Here is a 19,320-nt window from a genome sequence, read left to right on the forward strand (position 1 = left end):
TAAAATGTACTTTGACTTCTCTTTATGATAGATGTATTGCTAATGGCCACTTACATTAATAATTAGTCATTTACTGTCTGCTTCTTATTATTTTGTCAAATATGCATCATGTATGTGTGTGTCTGGGAGACATTTTAAATTTCAGTAAGCATTCATCTGCAAACATTAAATTAAAATCACGAATATTTTACCAGAAATTGTTAAAATGTACTTTGACTTCTCTTTATGATAGATGTATTGCTAATGGCCACTTACATAAATAATTAGTCATTTACTGTCTGGTTCTTATTATTTTGTCATATATGCATCACGTATGTGTGTGTCTTGGAGACATTTTAAATTTCAGTAAGCATTCATCTGCAAACATTAAATTATAGATCACGAATATTTTACCAAAAATTGTTAAAATGTACAACAACATAGATACAAATAACTGGTATGTTTAATAGTTTTCTTTGAAGTGTTACTATTCATATCCATAGATATAATAAAGCTTAAAGTTGTATTTCTTGTAATTTTTTTGGAATTTTTGTAAAACTCTCATAAAACATTCAATATGTGAATATGGATGCTTATATATGATAGTTCAGATCCATGAAAGCTCCAATATACTATTGACACAGCGGTAAATGTCTCATGAAATATCACAAGTTTTGAAAGAACCGCCACGGTCAACGCCATGTTTCAAACTTTTGGATAATATCCGAAAAACAAGTTGCATCACGTGACTGATATCGGCAATATCTGTATAGATCCTAACCTCTCGAGCCGTATCACGTGGTCAATATCGGCAATAGCCGTACAGATCACAACAGTTCGGATACTTCCGAGCTATTTTAAACGTGTACACGTCAAAAAAACAATAATTTAATTTAAATGTTTAATAACTTTGCGAATATGAAGTTTACAAAGTCGGTAAATATCGAAAGTTTAAAACTTACAGAGGCGAAGAAAAATATGTAGAACACTTTAAATACTTTTTCTATGCCAAAAATACAACATTTCACAGACCATACAACGTTAACTTGCATTTTGTGATGGTGATATTGTTACTTACAGAGAATGTCCGACCGCGGCCAGGACATAGTTACCAACGGTGTGGCTCCAGCCCCAAGTGGTCTACCAAAGGCTATGTCAAGGAAAATGGTGCCTAACATGGCCTCCACACCTCAGGTCAAAGGTCAGTAGGATTTCATTACATCTAATGTCATAACATTAAATTTAAACTAAAAATCAGTTTTGTTTTTAGGCAAAATATTATGAGTAATTTTGTTGAAATTATCTTTCAACGGTGAAAAGAAAATTACAGGCATCATCATTTAACTGCCTATCCTTCAATGTTTGGCTTGATCGATAAAGGCCTACAATATTGATAGGAGGTTACTAAAGATAATTCTGAAATCAGAAAAATACATTGGAAGTCAGTGAATTAAAAAATGATCGGTATCATAGTTTTCAATAATTAAAATAATTTTATGTACCTGTAAATGTTGATTTTTATATCAACATGAAGTACCTGTTAATTCTGATATTTCAGGGATGACTGGTAGTGTAGAGTTGTCTCCCTTGTTTGGTGTGGAGGAACCCTCGCCAGTACAAGGAACAAGTGCCTTCAATGTGCCTGGCTCCCAGACTGATGTAGGAAACTCAATATTCAACTCTCATACAGGAAAGTCTAAATCCATGTCACAGTCCCGCAAACTATCCCTGGATCCTCACGTCAGATTAAAGATAGAGAAACTAGAAGTGGTGAGAAGTTACCTAGTTTATCTTGATGTGTACATGCTTATCAGTTTATCTGAGTTTTTAAAAAAAAATCATTTTAATTGGTGAGCATGACATCTTTTTTATAATTAATTGTTTCAGTATTGGCAGTAGGAAATTCATCATTATAAGTGATGACATCTTATTTATATTAATACTATACATACATCGTTTTTTGTATGGGGATAGGGTATTATAGAGACAGGGTCGAATACGGTATATGGCACTGAAAATGAGTGTGGTTTCTTTGTAACAACATATGCCCCCACCATTAGTTAACTTAGCACAAAAGACAAAGCACATGTAATAATACCACTTCTAGGACATAAGAAAGATTGGAGTAGACTCTCTATGACATCTAAGTAGGCGGCTCTGATTGACTCCTCACACATATCTGTGTTACAGGCACTGAGGTATCTGGGTTTGGACCCAACCCCAGAACAACAACAGCTGATGAGTGAACAACTTAATATTGATGCTTCTGGTACTGTCAACTATGGAGGTATGTAAATCATGTTAGTCCAGTCATTAGAGTTATAAATTACACTTGTTAACTCACCTGGTCCGAAGGACCGAGGTGAGCTTATGGGATACCGCAGTGTCCGGCGTCCGTCGTCTGTCGTCCGGCGTCCGGCGTCCGTCAACAATCGAGTTCTTCTCCATAACCGCTGGTCGGATTTCAAAAAAATTTGACTGGTAGCATCCTTATAGGTTACTTACTGAAAATTGTACAAATGATGGGGCTGATCCCCCGGGGGCCTGAGGGACGGGGCCAAAAGGGGTCAATTTGGCTATTTCCATATAAACAACTTCTTCTCTGAAACCAAGCATGGGATAGCACCCATAATGCAATGGTAGCATCCTTATAGGGTGGGGATTCAAAATTGTACAAATGATGGGGCTGACCCCCCGGGGGCCTGAGGGGCGGGGTCAAATGGGGTCAATTTGGCTATTTCCATAAAAACAACTTCTTCTCTGAAACTAAGTAAGAGATAGCACTCATAATGCAATGGTAGTTTCGTTATAGGGTGGGGATTCAAAATTGTACAAATGATGGGGCTGACCCCCGGGGGGGCCTGAGGGGCGGGGTCAAAAGGGGTCAATTTGGCTCTTTCCATATAAACGACTTCTTCTCTGAAACCAAGCATGGGATAGCACCCATAATGCAATGGTAGCATCCTTATAGGATGGGGATTTAAAATTGTGAAAATGATTGGGCTGACCTCCCGGGGGCCTGAGGGCGGGGTCAAAAGGGGTCAATTTGGCTATTTCCATATAAACGACTTCTTCTCTGAAACTAAGCATGGTATAGCACCCATAATACAATGGTAGCATCCTTATAGTTTGGGGATTCAAAATTGTGCAAATGATAGGGCTGACCCCCCGGGGGCCTGAGGGGCGGGGTCAAAAGGGGTCAATTTGGCTATTTCCATATAAATGACTTCTTCTCTGCAACTAAGCATGGTATAGCACCCATAATGCAATGGTAGCATCCTTATAGGGTGGGGATTCCAAATTGTGCAAATGATAGGGCTGACCCCCGGGGGCCTGAGGGGTGGGGTCAAAAGTGGTCAATTTCCATATAAATGACTTTTTCTCTGCAACTTAACATGGGATTACGCTCATAATGCAATGGTTACATCCTTATAGGGTTTGGATTCTAAATTTTGCAAATGATGGGGCTGACCCTCCGGGGGACTGAAGGGTGGGGTCAAAAGGGGTTAATTTAGCTATTTCCATATAAACGACTTCTTCTCTGCAACTAAGAATGCAAGAGCACTTATAATGCAATGGTAGCATCCTTATAGGGTTGGGATTTGAAAATTGTACAAATGATAGGGCTGACCCCCGGGGCCTTAGACGGCATAGATGTGAGGTCAAAAAGGTCAATTAGGCTACTACTTCCATATAAATTACTTTGTCTCTGAACCTATGAATTGGATAGCATATTTGTATGGTATCAATAGCATCATTGTATGGTTGTGATTCAAAATTAAACTTTGGGAGTCAGTTTTGCTATTTTTCTAATTGTCAGAGTCTTGTGATAGTTACTAACAAAAAACCAGGTGAGCGATACAGGCCCTCTGGGCCTCTTGGAATTACTTCATAGAGAATCAACTACACAGAAGATTTTGTAGCTGACACGCTGATTGGCTAATCATAAGGGTCATGCTGAGTTGACCCCGAAATGGGAGTTGGTAGATCTTGTATTGGAACATAATGTAGAGCATAGTAGTGGAGTGGAATTACAAGTCTTATTTTCATTAGATTTCTATGAAAATGTTCTGAGTGCAAACACAATAGAACAATTAATAAGTTACTGCAAAAATTAGTAATAGCATTTCTTGAAAATTGATAATTAATTGATACTAGCAATTTGTTTTGCTCAGTGAATCTGTATAATTTTTAAAGAAATCAGTCGGAATAAATAGTTCAAAATACCACTAAAACTAAAAATCCATGAATAATTGTAAACATCACAGAAACATTTGATACAGTTGATGCTTCTTTTTTGGTATCTTTTTGATGTCTATATATTGTATGTGTCAAACTTGTAACAAAAAAAAATCAGTCGGAATAAATAGTTCAAAATAACAATAAAACTGAAAATCCATGAATAATTGTAAACATCACAGAAACATTTGATACAATTGATGCTTCTTTTTTGGTATCTTTTTTATGTCTATATATTGTATGTGTTTAACTTATAACAAAAGATTTATAGACATGTATAGATTTCAGCTCATAGAAATATGTCATACAAGATAGGTAACCACTTGATAATTTAAAGATGCTCCACCGCCAACAGAGCATAAATGATATTCATCATTTGAACAATAATTGGTGTTTAATCGTGTATATATATGCCTAATTAACACAAAAAATAACATAAAATAATTTATTTCGCCTTTGGTGCATGCGCAATCATTACTTCATTCTATATAAGATATAGTGCCATGGAATTTTTTCGGGATGCAATTAATTATTTTTCATATTTTTAACTTGAAGTAAAATTAGAAGCTCAAACTTTTCAATGTTGGTAATGGAAGAAAATAAGTAACTTTTGTAACTGAAGAAACTTCCAAAATTGTCTGCTCCTGTTTTTGATAGTGAAAAAAATACCATTTGTCAGCGGTGGAGCATCTTTAAGAATGGGTACAAATTCTTGTTTTTTTAGATTTTGTGGTGGTAGCCCGTAACTTGTTCCGAGTTGAGTTGGAAGAGAAGAACATTGGTGCTGGCGCCATGCTGTTTGCTGCTGGTGACATCACAAATATCTTGGAACCTCCAGCGTTTAATCCTGAAGTAAGTCGTTATTTTTTAACAAACTATATAAAACTTGGCTTTTCTTTGTAATTTCTTCTCTTTAGTTTTATATCAAATGGCATTAAGTACTAAAATTTTTCTTGTTTCTTTGAGAGTTTTGTATATATATAGAAATACAATATGTAGATAACATTCAACAACAGCTATATGATTCTGAAAATTAAAACATTGAACATGCTTTCTGTGGGTCTTGAAAACAGATTTAATGTTCTATGGATCATAATGTGACTGTTATTGATTCTGAATAATTTACACGAAAGTCACTTTTTATACGAGATATAATTAAACATTCTTTTTAATGGATTTCCTTCCAGTTAAGCATCATCACAGACTTTGGGGAAAACAACAACGAGGATCTGATCAGTCTGCAGCAGGAAAGAAATGAGCTGCGACAGGAAGTGATCAGATTGAAGGTAATTTGTTCATTGGAGGAATTTCTTTTGATTTAGGTGTATCTTGTTTGTTTCCTATATTGCAATTTCAACAAATTTTATTTCATAAAAATATGAAAAGGAATCAAACAACAGGCTAAGCCTATACAGGTTTCCCCTACCTGTGAATGTATAGTTGTATTTACATTGTACTTCATTTTTTAGCTCACCTGGCCCGAAGGGCCGGTGAGCTTATGTCATGGCGCGGCGTCCGTCGTCCGTCGTCCGTCGTCCGTCGTCCGTCCGTCCGTCCGTCCGTCCGTCAACATTTCCTTTAAATTGCTACTAGTCATAGAGTTCTGGATGGATTGTAACCAAATTTGGCCACAAACATCCTTGGGGGAAGGGGAACAGAACTTGTATAAATTTTGGCTCTGACCCCTCGGGGGCAGGAGGGGCGGGGCCCAATAGGGGAAATAGAGGTAAATTCTATAAATCGCTACTTGTCCTAGAGTTCTGCATGGATTGTAACCAAATTTGGCCAGGCACATCCTTGGGGGAAGGGGAACAGAACTTGTATAAATTTTGGCTCTGACCCCCCGGGGGCAGGAGGGGCGGGGCCCAATAGGGAAAATAGAGGTAAATCCTATAAATCGCTACTTGTCCTAGAGTTCTGCATGGATTGTAACCAAATTTGGCCAGAAACATCCTTGGGGGAAGGGGAACAGAACTTGTATAAATTTTGGCCCTGACCCTCCATAGGCAGCACGGGTGGGGCCCAATAGGGGAAAAAAAGGTAAATCCTATAAATCGCTACTTGTCCTAGAGATCTGCATGGATTGTAACCAAATTTGGCCACAAACATCCTTGGGGGAAGGGGAACAGAACTTGTATAAATTTTTGCTCTGACCCTCCAAGGGGCAGGAGGGGCGGGGCCCAATAGGGGAAATAGAGGTAAATCCTATAAATCGCTACTTGTCCTAGAGTTCTGCATGGATTGTAACCAAATTTGGCCAGAAACATCCTTGGGGGAAGGGGAACAGAACTTGTATAAATTTTGGCTCTGACCCCTCGGGGGCAGGAGGGGCGGGGCCCAATAGGGGAAATAGAGGTAAATCCTATAAATCGCTACTTGTCCTAGAGTTCTGCATGGATTGTAACCAAATTTGGCCAGAAACATCCTTGGGGGAAGGGGAACAGAACTTGTATAAATTTTGGCTCTGACCCCTCGGGGGCAGGAGGGGCGGGGCCCAATAGGGGAAATGGAGGTAAATCCTATAAATCGCTACTTGTCCTAGAGTTCTGCATGGATTGTAACCAAATTTGGCCAGGCACGTCCTTGGGGGAAGGGGAAAAGAACTTGTATAAATTTTGGCTCTGACCCCCCGGGGGCAGGAGGGGCGGGGCCCAATAGGGGAAATAGAGGTAAATCCTATAAATCGCTACTTGTCCTAGAGTTCTGCATGGATTGTAACCAAATTTGGCCAGAAACAACCTTTGGGGAAGGGGAACAGAACTTGTATAAATTTTGGCTCTGACCCCCCGGGGGCAGGAGGGGCGGGGCCCAATAGGGGAAATAGAGGTAAATCCTATAAATCGCTACTTGTCCTAGAGTTCTGCATGGATTGTAACCAAATTTGGCCAGAAACATCCTTGGGGGAAGGGGAACAGAACTTGTATAAATTTTGGCTCTGACCCCAAGGGGGCAGGAGGGGCGGGGCCCAATAGGGGAAAATAGAGGTAAATCCTATAAATCGCTACTTGTCCTAGAGTTCTGCATGGATTGTAACCAAATTTGGCCAGAAACATCCTTGGGGGAAGGGGACCAGAACTTGTATAAATTTTGGCTCTGACCCCGTGGGGCAGGAGGGGCGGGGCCCAATAGGGGAAATAGAGGTAAATCCTATAAATCGCTACTTGTCCTAGAGTTCTGCATGGATTGTAACCAAATTTGGCCAGAAACATCCTTGGGGGAAGGGGAACAGAACTTGTATAAATTTTGGCTCTGACCCCTCGGGGGCAGGAGGGGCGGGGCCCAATAGGGGAAATAGAGGTAAATCCTATAAATCGCTATTTGTCCTAGAGTTCTGCATGGATTGTAACCAAATTTGGCCAGAAACATCCTTGGGGGAAGGGGAACAGAACTTGTATAAATTTTGGCTCTGACCCCTCGGGGGCAGGAGGGGCGGGGCCCAATAGGGGAAATGGAGGTAAATCCTATAAATCGCTACTTGTCCTAGAGTTCTGCATGGATTGTAACCAAATTTGGCCAGGCACGTCCTTGGGGGAAGGGGAACAGAACTTGTATAAATTTTGGCTCTGACCCCCCGGGGGCAGGAGGGGCGGGGTCCAATAGGGAAATAGAGGTAAATCCTATAAATCGCTACTTGTCCTAGAGTTCTGCATGGATTGTAACCAAATTTGGCCAGAAACATCCTTGGGGGAAGGGGAACAGAACTTGTATAAATTTTGGCTCTGACCCCCCGGGGGCAGGAGGGGCGGGGCCCAATAGGGGAAATAGAGGTAAATCCTATAAATCGCTACTTGTCCTAGAGTTCTGCATGGATTGTAACCAAATTTTAGCCAGAAACATCCTTGGGGGAAGGGGAACAGAACTTGTATAAATTTTGGCTCTGACCCCAAGGGGGCAGGAGGGGCGGGGCCCAATAGGGAAAATAGAGGTAAATCCTATAAATCGCTACTTGTCCTAGAGTTCTGCATGGATTGTAAACAAATTTGGCCAGAAACATCCTTGGGGGAAGGGGAACAGAACTTGTATAAATTTTGGCTCTGACCCCCCGGGGGCAGGAGGGGCGGGGCCCAATAGGGGAAATAGAGGTAAATTCTATAAATCGCTACTTGTCCTAGAGTTCTGCATGGATTGTAACCAAATTTGGCCAGAAACATCCTTGGGGGAAGGGGGACCAGAACTTGTATAAATTTTGGCTCTGACCCCGGGGCGCAGGAGGGGGGCGGGGCCCAATAGGGGAAATAGAGGTAAATCCTATAAATCGCTATTTGTCCTAGAGTTCTGCATGGATTGTAACCAAATTTGGCCAGAAAACATCCTTGGGGGAAGGGGAACAGAACTTGTATAAATTTTGGCTCTGACCCCTCGGGGGCAGGAGGGGCGGGCCCAATAGGGGAAATGGAGGTAAATCCTATAAATCGCTACTTGTCCTAGAGTTCTGCATGGATTGTAACCAAATTTGGCCAGGCACGTCCTTGGGGGAAGGGGAACAGAACTTGTATAAATTTTGGCTCTGACCCCCCGGGGGCAGGAGGGGCGGGGTCCAATAGGGAAATAGAGGTAAATCCTATAAATCGCTACTTGTCCTAGAGTTCTGCATGGATTGTAACCAAATTTGGCCAGAAACAACCTTTGGGGAAGGGGAACAGAACTTGTATAAATTTTGGCTCTGACCCCCCGGGGGCAGGAGGAGGGGGCGGGGCCCAATAGGGGAAATAGAGGTAAATCCTATAAATCGCTACTTGTCCTAGAGTTCTGCATGGATTGTAACCAAATTTTAGCCAGAAACATCCTTGGGGGAAGGGGAACAGAACTTGTATAAATTTTGGCTCTGACCCCAAGGGGGCAGGAGGGGCGGGGCCCAATAGGGGAAATAGAGGTAAATTCTATAAATCGCTACTTGTCCTAGAGTTCTGCATGGATTGTAACCAAATTTGGCCAGAAACATCCTTGGGGGAAGGGGAACAGAACTTGTATAAATTTTGGCTCTGACCCCCCGGGGGCAGGAGGGGCGGGGCCCAATAGGGGAAATAGAGGTAAATCCTATAAATCGCTACTTGTCCTAGAGTTCTGCATGGATTGTAACCAAATTTGGCCAGAAACATCCTTGGGGGAAGGGGACCAGAACTTGTATAAATTTTGGCTCTGACCCTCGGGGCGCAGGAGGGGCGGGGCCCAATAGGGGAAATAGAGGTAAATTCTATAAATCGCTACTTGTCCTAGAGTTCTGCATGGATTGAAACCAAATTTTGCCTGGGAAACATCCTTGGAGGAAGGGGACCAGAACTTGTATAAATTTTGGCTCTGACCCCCGGGGGGCAGGAGGGGCGGGGCCCGATAAGGGAAATAGAGGTAAATCGTAAAAATCGCTACTTGTCCTAGAGTTCTGCATGGATTGTAACCATATTTGGCCAGAAACATCCTTGGGGTTAACAGAATTCGTATAAATTTTGGCTTTGACCCCCTTGAGCAGAAAAAGTTGGGCCCAATAGGGGAATTAGAGGTTAATATTCAAATTCCTTCAGAAAATAAACAATGAACTTGTATTCAGAACATTACTTGGCATTACCAACCAGGTGAGCGATACAGGCCCTCTGGGCCTCTTGTTTTATAATTATTTTATTTTTCCAAAGCATTTTTACAAATACAAAACAAAAGGTTATCATCAATCGTCATCTGCCACAGCACTTACCATCATCATCATAATCTGCTGCATCATCATCATCACCATCACCATTCATCATCATCATCATCATTATCATCATCATCATCATCATCATCATCATCATCATCATCATCATTCATCATCATCATCATCATCATCACCATCACCATTCATCATCATTCATCATCACCATCATCATCATCATCTTCAGCAGCAACATTCATAATAGTCATCGTCATTACCATTCTTTATCATAATCATCATCACCATCATTTACGAACATAATCCTCACTCCCACATCCACACAGACACACATACGCCACACACGCCTACATACACACCCTTGCAAGCAAGTTCTTACACAAGCACTCTAAGGAAAGAGTATGATACATATTAGAGAGAAAGAGGGAGGGAGATCGAGAGTGTGAGAGAGAGAGAGAGAGAGAGAGAGAGAGAGAGAGGACTAGAGATCGAAACAAGATTTATGTGGTATTATTTAACTCCAGGAGCTCAATGAAGGATAACTAATTTATGTACATGGTAAAAATGTTATTATAGTACATGATACATAGTTACATGTGTATATTTCCATGATAATACTATCATAGATTGTCACATTAAATAGAGAAACATACAAATAGTTAACTAGTCAGCTAAATCAATAAGTTTTTCCCATTTTCTCCATTCATTTTCACATTTCCGCTGAGCACCTCCACCTTTACTATTGGCAATATGTTTTTGAGAAATGTAGTGTTCTTTAATTAAGTTGAGTAGAGCATGTGGACTTAAAATTTTATGCAAACATCTGGTTTTGTATATGTAATACTTGATAATAATCAAAATTTCATTGTCAATTCTATTTTAAGGATGATATCTATTTTGTAAAATCAAACCAAAAAGAAAGCTTTGTTTATTGTATTGAAACGGGATATTGAGTGCATCCAGGAATGTCTCTACGCTTTGCAAAAACCTCTGAGTTTCTCTGCATTATCAAAGAATATGGACAATGGTTTCTCTTTCAAGATTGCACAAGTTACATATTGGATTATTAGCTAATCCTACTTTACATAAAAACGAGTTTGTTGTTAAAATATTTTGTACTATCCTATACTGAATATTGTAGTTTTGTGTTTTTAGTAACCTTGAAAGGATTATTATATATGTTGACCCAATTTAGTTCAATATCTTCAAATAGATCATCCCATTTTCTTCTACCAGTTGAAATGAGATTATTTTTAACCATAATATTATAAAAATCTTTTGTCCCATTTAAATTTTTCATAAAAAGTAAGATATTATTAGGGATAATTGGATTGACTATTTCATGGTTCATATTTACAACATTAAGTCTCGTTAAAAGTCTTTTGATAGATGAGATTATACCATGAAATTGAAGGAAATTTATATCGATATTATACACATGCATGAATTCTTGATATGTATAGAAAGAACATGTAGTGGGATCTTTTACTAAATAATTAATTATTGTTACACCCCTATCATACCAGGACTTATAAAAAACTACCTTTCCTCCAATAGTTATATCTTTATTATACCATAATGGCTTTGTCTGTGTACATGATAATTTATCTATTTTTTCTCTCACCCCGTCCACGTCATTGAATTTTTTCCATGCTCTAAAAACGTCTTTCCAGAAATTATTCCTGCAATGTGACCTACATTCCTCAATATACTTACTACCGCATATAGATAACTTTTGCAAATCAGTATGTGATTTAAAAATAATTTGCCACTTTACATTGTACTTCATAAATTTCCACAAAATTGGAACATTAGTGGTAATTAATGATTATATTTTTCATAAAAAAAGGAAAATGTAGGTTTAAAAGTTGGACAAAAAAGTTTAAAGCCATTGTACACTTTGAGGGGATTATCTCCCCTTGACAGTTAGTAAATTACTAACAGGATATACTGTCAGTTCAAATTTGTTTCTTTCTACAAATACAGTAGTCTGTCCTGTTAATTAGTACACCAGAACATGTTTAACATTGACTATTACAGGCATTGTTACAAGAGAAAGAAAACTCATGCTTCAGAGCAGAAGAGGATTTACAGAGCATTAGAAAAGTGAGTTACAAAACATTACCACTTTGATTATTTTAGGTGGTCATCTTATGTATTTTATATCTTCTTTGTGTAGTAGGAGAAAGATGAAAATCTGTACGTAATGTTGTGAGCACACAGGACAAGTTTGGCTTTCATGGAAGTTGGTTATCAACTCTCAGGAGTTGTCAGCTTGTCAGCAAGTGTGACATGCAAACTGTGACCATTATTAGTGCAGGCTACTCTTTGTCATGATAGTAGTAAATGGATGTATTAGAAACCAATACTTGTGTGTGATGGTTAACTGTGACTGCCATTATCAACGCTATATAAGTTTAATATATTGTATCATATATTTGGTGATCTGTATACATTGAGTCTACATTAAATAATAAATTAGGCCAAATAAAAAAATATTCTTGTTTCCGGTAACACACCCTTTGAAAATGAAGGGTCGGTAGGTAGGGATTTTTCTTTCTTCTTTATATATTTTTCTCTTCATCCCAGTTTCTTGTAGTGACAAACTGAAATAGACTTTATTCAATCTTATATAAACCATGGATTTGATTCCCAGGGGATTAGTGTCTTAAATTTACAGAATTTGTACCAAAATTCTTGATTTTGAGCAAAACCAAACAAAATTTAGGTTGTTATTTGTTTGCTCGAGGACAAAACTGATAAAAAGTTTTTGAGTAGGCACTGATTTTATAGGGTCGGTCCAGTTATATTACCGGAAACACAAATATTTTTTTGTATGGTCTTATTATACATTTGATCATCTTTCACACTACTGAATGCATTTTACATGGATTTGTGTATTAAAGCGAGCACAGGGAGCCATAGAGGAGACAAAGTCTCTCAAGACCAAGGTCCAGCTGGCAGAGCAGGCCCAGCGAGCAGCTCGCAGCATGGAACAAGATTACGAGGAGGTTGTACAACTTCTGGAGAGTGAGATCGCTAAACTCAAATCTCACATTAAAGGTGGACAAGTGAGTATAAAATTGTTCAACTATTGTTTCATAAAAAGCCCAATACAAGTTATGGATAGCTCAACTCAACCATCATTCCAAAAACAATCTAATAATTTAAGTGAATGGTAAATAATGGAATAGTGACAAAAATGATTTAAGACTATTGTTTTATTGTGTATTGTCATCAAAATCATGGTATGTTTTTGTATTTGAAAATATTTAATTATCATTTTCAGCTTTGATAGATACTGAAGGTAATTATATTAAAAACCCAAAAACCTTTACCTTTAAATGTTCTGAAATTCAGGATCAGAGCCCTTCCATGCAACAAAAGATTGCAGTGTTGAATTGCCAGCTGAAAAAGTCAGAAGCTGGGAAGAAAGCTTATGAGGTCTCAACTGAGAAACTTCTTCAGTTTGCAGAGGTTTGTAGATATATTGTTTGAATGTTATGCGAGTTGAATTTATTTACATACACGATGTGAAAAGTTACTATTTACTGTAAATACTTATTTTAGCACAGGATCTTGAACCGGCAAGCGCAATGATGAATTGGTACAATCACCATTTATACTAGCTATATAGATAACTTACACTAAATAGAGTTCGTGCAATTTTATTTCAGCTCAGTAATGCTGATGTGATAAGGACTTTATTAAGATATGTATATTTACAATACATGATGTAAAAATTCTATCAGTTTGTGTTTTTTGTTTTGTTTTGTTTTTTACAAAGAAAATGTTTTATAAATATTACATTTTATACAATATATATTCCTTTTTAGAAGGACTTCATACAATTTCCATATTTCATAATTTTATTTTAAAACAAGCTTACATCTCTCTCTTTATTACAAACCATACATCCACATAATATAAACAATCACAATAATAGCCACACAACCAAGTTACTTAATGTGACTAAAGCCGTATTTTTTTTACAAGAAAAAAAATAGACAATTCTTTATGGTAAAGATAGAAGGGAAACAACTCTATTCCACTTAACTTTGGTATAAAGAACATTTATATTATGACCTGTGTTACTAATATATATATATAGATAGATCTTCCCCAACAAGTGACTGTTGTTTACCATGTTTATCAAACTCGAGTTAGTTAATATTCACAAGCTTTAGCGAGTGTCTTTTAAAAATTTGAACATTAACTAACAAGAGTTTAGATAAACATGATAAACAACAATCACGCGTTGGGGAACTTATTTATCCCATAACTTTAACTCTATATTTATACAGTGGTGGCCATTTTCTAGTCTTCTTTCAGGGAAACTTACCACCATACATTGTGTAGTGATATCTTTCCGCCATAGAATATAGTGCCTAAATTGAGAGCCAAAATTCTATTGTTTGATACTTTGAATACCTGTTAAACAGTCAATACAATGCTATTCAAAAGAAAATGCGCTATGAAAAGGAGGCCAATTTTGAGAGCCAATCGGAATCAAGAGATCTTGAAATTAACCAATCACTGGAGTGTGTAAACATAAATGATTACCAACTGCTATGGAATTTATCACATGGTTTTTCCATTGTGAAACATGCATAGTTATGGGATAAAATATATATTTACACTCGTATATGAATACTTTAATATCTTAACGTACCCTTATCAAATACAGTACGCTTTAAAATGTAGCATACATATATGATACGGAATATTCCGGATTTCTCCTACCTAATTTGACTCCTTTTTTCATAAGTTTATACAACCTGACATGTTTTCTGGTTGGGATATGTCAACAGTAATAAAAAGGTAGTATTGTCTTGTTTTCATGATTTTGTTTGCATGCGAGAACTTTAAATTATATTTTATTGTTCTTAAGTTACGTTAATCATGTTAAATGCTGAGTGTAAGATTTGTGTTAATGATGTCCTCACCTCACATTTTTTACAGTGGAGAGTAAAATCTTTGGACAGAATATTTTGTTAAACCGTTGAGAGAATTATCATTTAAAGACATCAATATTTATCCACATTTCAATTATTGGTATACATTCAAATCGATAAATCAGATAACACAAATACATTCCTTGTAAGGATTATATAAGTGAAGAGTCAGGTGGCTAAGTGGTTAAGATGTCTCGACATATTACCACAAGCCCTTTACCTCGGGGTCCCGAGTTCAAATCCCATGTGAAGCAGTTGCCAGGTACTGATTGCTGGTTGGTGCTTTTTCTCTGGGTATTCCAGCTTTCATCCACCAACAAACTTGGCACATCCTCACATGATCCTGACTATTAATAGGATATTAAACTAATAAAACCCCACACACATATACATACATCATTTAATGATGACACTAGGGTATGTCAACTCCACATACTACAATGTTTTATTATGTGTTCCAGCACGTCCATGAAACTATAACAGCTCAGGGCAACACTCTTGGAACAAAGTAAGTCAGACTTAATGAGAAAAAAAAAATATAAAAAATCGCAGAAAATAAGATTAGCGGTAGTACCTCACTACCTTGTACCTGATTATGAAAAATTGAGGCTATTTTTTCAGAAAAAATGTTAAACAGTTATCAGTATGCACTTGGTATTGTAGCGGTAAAACAATCACAGCAACATTTCATTAAAAAATCTGTTTACATTTACAATCGTTATCCAACGTTTAGGTCACAAGGGGAAAGTGCTAGAGGGAACAGGCCACCAGGCTACTTGGGGAAACATAAAAAGTCCACACCCAAAACACTGGCCGCTGAGGCTAAAGAGGTGGTGCAGGCCGTCCGAGCCATCATAGAGTCAGAACGTAAGTTTTCAGAAATATATAAGCAGAACTGTTTGTTTTCACATTGTTGTGAAATGATTTAATGATTTAATATTACTGATTATATTTTTATTCGTTTTAAATGATCAGAGCAATTCCATCAAAATATCTTACTTCCTTTTTCTGTCACGTCTTAAGACATTTTAAACTTCTGTGGTTGGTACCAACTAATAAAACTTTGAGGTCCTGGGGTGAATTTAAGATATTTCTTACTGGAATTTAAAATGAAATTACAATTAATTGAATTGATAATAAGGAATATCCGGGTACCCAAAATTCCATTAAAGAATCTAAGACATAGAATTTTATTAGCAAGAAGTAAATGTGTATTTACCTGGAATCAAACTGTTGTCATGGTTACAGCATTACCTTATGGCTGGGAGGAAGCTTACACAGCGGATGGTATGAAGTACTACATCAAGTAAGTCATTAAACATACCATTCATGTATGTTCTTCTTATAACTTAAGGGTATCAATTAAAATTTGTAAATTGTCTCATCAGCTTTGATGTATTTCTCAATCGTGTTTAGAAAAGTGTAGAAATGAGTGTAACATCTAGTATAACTGTGAGATCATCTCCTGTTTATATATATTACTTGTACTACTGATGAAGTTTACTTCATGTGTGTTTGATATGATTATTTAATATAACACAAGAATTTTACGTTGATAGCATGTGTCACAATGTTTATTTCGTGTCATATTATAACACAAGTATTTTACATTCATATGTTGAACTTTCCAGTCATAACATAACACAAGTATTTTACATTGAGAACATGTGTCACAATGTTTATTTCCAGTCATATAACACAAGTAACTACCTGGTCACATCCCAAGTCAGGAGTTCAACAACATGTACAGGAGAGTAAACCCAAACAGAAGCCAGCCGAACCTCCTAAACAGTCGTAGTGTCTGGCCACAGAAACTCAAAGCCGCAGAATGTAATCCTAAACAGTCGTATGTCTGGCCACAGAAACTCAGCCGCGAAACACTGGATGTGACAGGGAACAGAAACTTAAAGCCATGGAATGTTATCTTAATAGTCGTAATTGAAGTGGACATTCCCAGCTAACTGTCCTTCTCCACAACAAATCTCAAGCTGTTATATTGTTTCTAAAGGAATCTCCAGTTTGTGTCTTGGAGAAGGTGCTGAACTTACCACATTTCTGACCATAATCCTGGCTTTACGATATTTGAATGAAGTTTTTGGTTAGCCATTAAAAAAGGAACTTTTTTTTATGACTGATTCATGATCATTGAGTCTGATCTGCATCGTATAAATGTTTACACTGGAACTATAACATGTATTACCTTCAATTATAATACTGTATATAGTCAGTAATTTTGACAATTTAAAAATGATCAGACACACACTTATAGCCAAACTCTGAATTTTTTTTTTTTTTGTTTTATGTTAAAATCGTGTAATTTTTGATCCACTAAAAACCCTGGCTGTACAGTTATAGGTGGCACTGGTATTTATATCTTTAAGATACCTGTAATTTGGTATTTATATCATACCTGTAATTTGGTATTTATGTCTTACCTGTAAGTCGGTGTTTATATCTTACCTGTAAGTCGGTATATATATTTTGTTTAACATACATTTATACATACATAATAACAACTGTTACAAACTTTATATCCATGTATTTTCTCTAAGTCAGTCATAACCTTTTGACCTCTACAAGCCATATTATCATTTTAGCTGCAACAGAGTGAACAAGTCTGTTGGAGTGACCAAACCAAAGAGATCATTAGTAGCCTGCTGATGATTATATCATTGGTGCCTCCATATATAAACACAATGATGTGTTCTGTCAGGACCAGATCAGGTTACGGTTTTTAATGGGGTTTTTTGTACAACGATTTGATTACATGTATATTCATCAGCATTATTCATCGATTCAATTGTCTTCCTCTATCATTTTTCATTCCATGAAAGAGAAGCATAATTGTCCTCAATAACAATCATTAAAGTTAGAATCTGATTTATGCTTTTTATGTAACGGTTGTGCATTTGGCGGTGTTTACACTAATTAAATAAGAGCTATTCAAGTAGAACAAAAAACAACTGAAATAATAGCAAAATTTTTTTACCTACTTGTGCTAATTTGATCTGATAAAATGATGATCTGATGATATGAAGAAAGGAATTCATGTAGGCAGCCATTGTGGATGTTATTATGTACATTAACATTGTCTGTGACAGGATCAAGGCTGTGTTAACATATAACAGGTGTTTTTCGCTGGTGAGATATTTAAGAGTTGGGTGGTGTATAGATACATCGTTATCCTACATTTAATGGTATATGTGTGCCGTGAGGTTGTCATATTTATGTGTGAATGTTCTGTGATAAAAGGCTAGTGATTTCTATTTATAGATTTTAACTATAAATATTGTACTAATCAAAATCTTAATGTAGCCACTTTTTAATTTTCAGTAATGAATAGTTTTAGCTGTGTTGTTTTAAACATGACATTATGCATGACCTGCTTACACTGTAAGTGGTTTTGATGTAATCATTCATAGATTCTCAATTTATGTTTTTTATCTACAATGAATCTTTGCTGTATGGTTACTTTGCCTGATGTTGTTGTTCTTTTTGTCTAATTCAGGTTGTATGTACAAGTACTCCCAAATTGTAGTTTTGTGAATTTTTGGGTTTTGAAAATGTTTGGTTTCAATTTTTTTTCTTTCAAGAAAACTAAGAATACTTGTACCAAGGCCTATTTATTAAAAACATGATTGCTCAGTCACTTGTTAACAACATTTTTCACAAATCTCTGATTAAGCTGCTCATGCTTTCAATAGTCAGGCCTATTAATATAACTTTATCTTTTATAGAAGTTTCAATTTTTATGTTCTACTGATGGTGCTCTATTATCAAGCTGTTGTTTTTCTTCATTGAAACATTTTCTTCCATTTCAGTCCTTTATTCAAACCAATTTCAATCCATTCTGATGTTGCATTTATTTTGGAATTAATGGGATATCTTAAGGCACAAGTTTAAAGTTATCATCATCATATTTTATATTCAATTATTTTGTGTTTCATTTCTACTTGGTATTGTTTAAAGTTTAAATTTCAATGCCATAATATATATTTGAGTACTTAACAATAGATCTGATTTGAATAATTTTCATGCATTTCTAAATGAGCACAACAAAAGAAAAACAAACCAAGCCAACTCTCTCAAAGACTTAACAAGATGTGAATTTTTACATATTGAAACATTATGAATACCATGAAAATACTGATCTTGCAAAATTTTCCATTTTGAAAGCAATTATAAATATAAAAGCCTGTCTTAGCTGGCCATTGTCTAATCCAGACCCCTGTCTCAGATCTCTGTCTATACCAGCATAATTGTGTGGCATTTTACTTCTTAGTTTGTAGTAGTTAAAATCTGTGTAATCTTGAACCTGTCTATCCTGTCCTAATATGATGATCCCAGTGACATCCGATGTAGACAAATTACACTGTAGATCCCGATTATCATAGATACTGATTATCATAGATAGAGTTGTATTGTTTTGACCAATAAATATGGTCAGTTTAGTTAACTAAATAGTTGATGCGGGTAGAGATCAGTTTGTGTTCAATTTAATTTTAC

At 36.8% G+C, this 19,320-nt stretch overlaps 1 protein-coding gene across 1 annotated transcript in view; it reads left to right on the top strand.

Moving 5' to 3' along the window:
- LOC138327481 (syntaxin-binding protein 4-like) overlaps positions 1 to 18,283 on the top strand; it is a 35,808-nt gene extending 17,525 nt beyond the window's left edge. Inside the window, exons 9-20 of the mRNA XM_069273603.1 lie at positions 1,060 to 1,180; positions 1,538 to 1,749; positions 2,170 to 2,266; positions 4,943 to 5,070; positions 5,406 to 5,504; positions 11,900 to 11,965; positions 12,766 to 12,930; positions 13,220 to 13,336; positions 15,276 to 15,322; positions 15,548 to 15,681; positions 16,063 to 16,120; positions 16,504 to 18,283. Of these exons, the coding sequence (XP_069129704.1) occupies positions 1,060 to 1,180; positions 1,538 to 1,749; positions 2,170 to 2,266; positions 4,943 to 5,070; positions 5,406 to 5,504; positions 11,900 to 11,965; positions 12,766 to 12,930; positions 13,220 to 13,336; positions 15,276 to 15,322; positions 15,548 to 15,681; positions 16,063 to 16,120; positions 16,504 to 16,612 (1,353 nt within the window). The 3' untranslated portion in view covers positions 16,613 to 18,283. The remainder of the gene's footprint in view (positions 1 to 1,059; positions 1,181 to 1,537; positions 1,750 to 2,169; positions 2,267 to 4,942; positions 5,071 to 5,405; positions 5,505 to 11,899; positions 11,966 to 12,765; positions 12,931 to 13,219; positions 13,337 to 15,275; positions 15,323 to 15,547; positions 15,682 to 16,062; positions 16,121 to 16,503) is intronic.
- The last annotated feature ends 1,037 nt before the right edge of the window (positions 18,284 to 19,320 follow it).

Source organism: Argopecten irradians, chromosome 7 (assembly GCF_041381155.1).
Source record: "Argopecten irradians isolate NY chromosome 7, Ai_NY, whole genome shotgun sequence".
Classification (NCBI taxonomy): domain Eukaryota; kingdom Metazoa; phylum Mollusca; class Bivalvia; order Pectinida; family Pectinidae; genus Argopecten; species Argopecten irradians.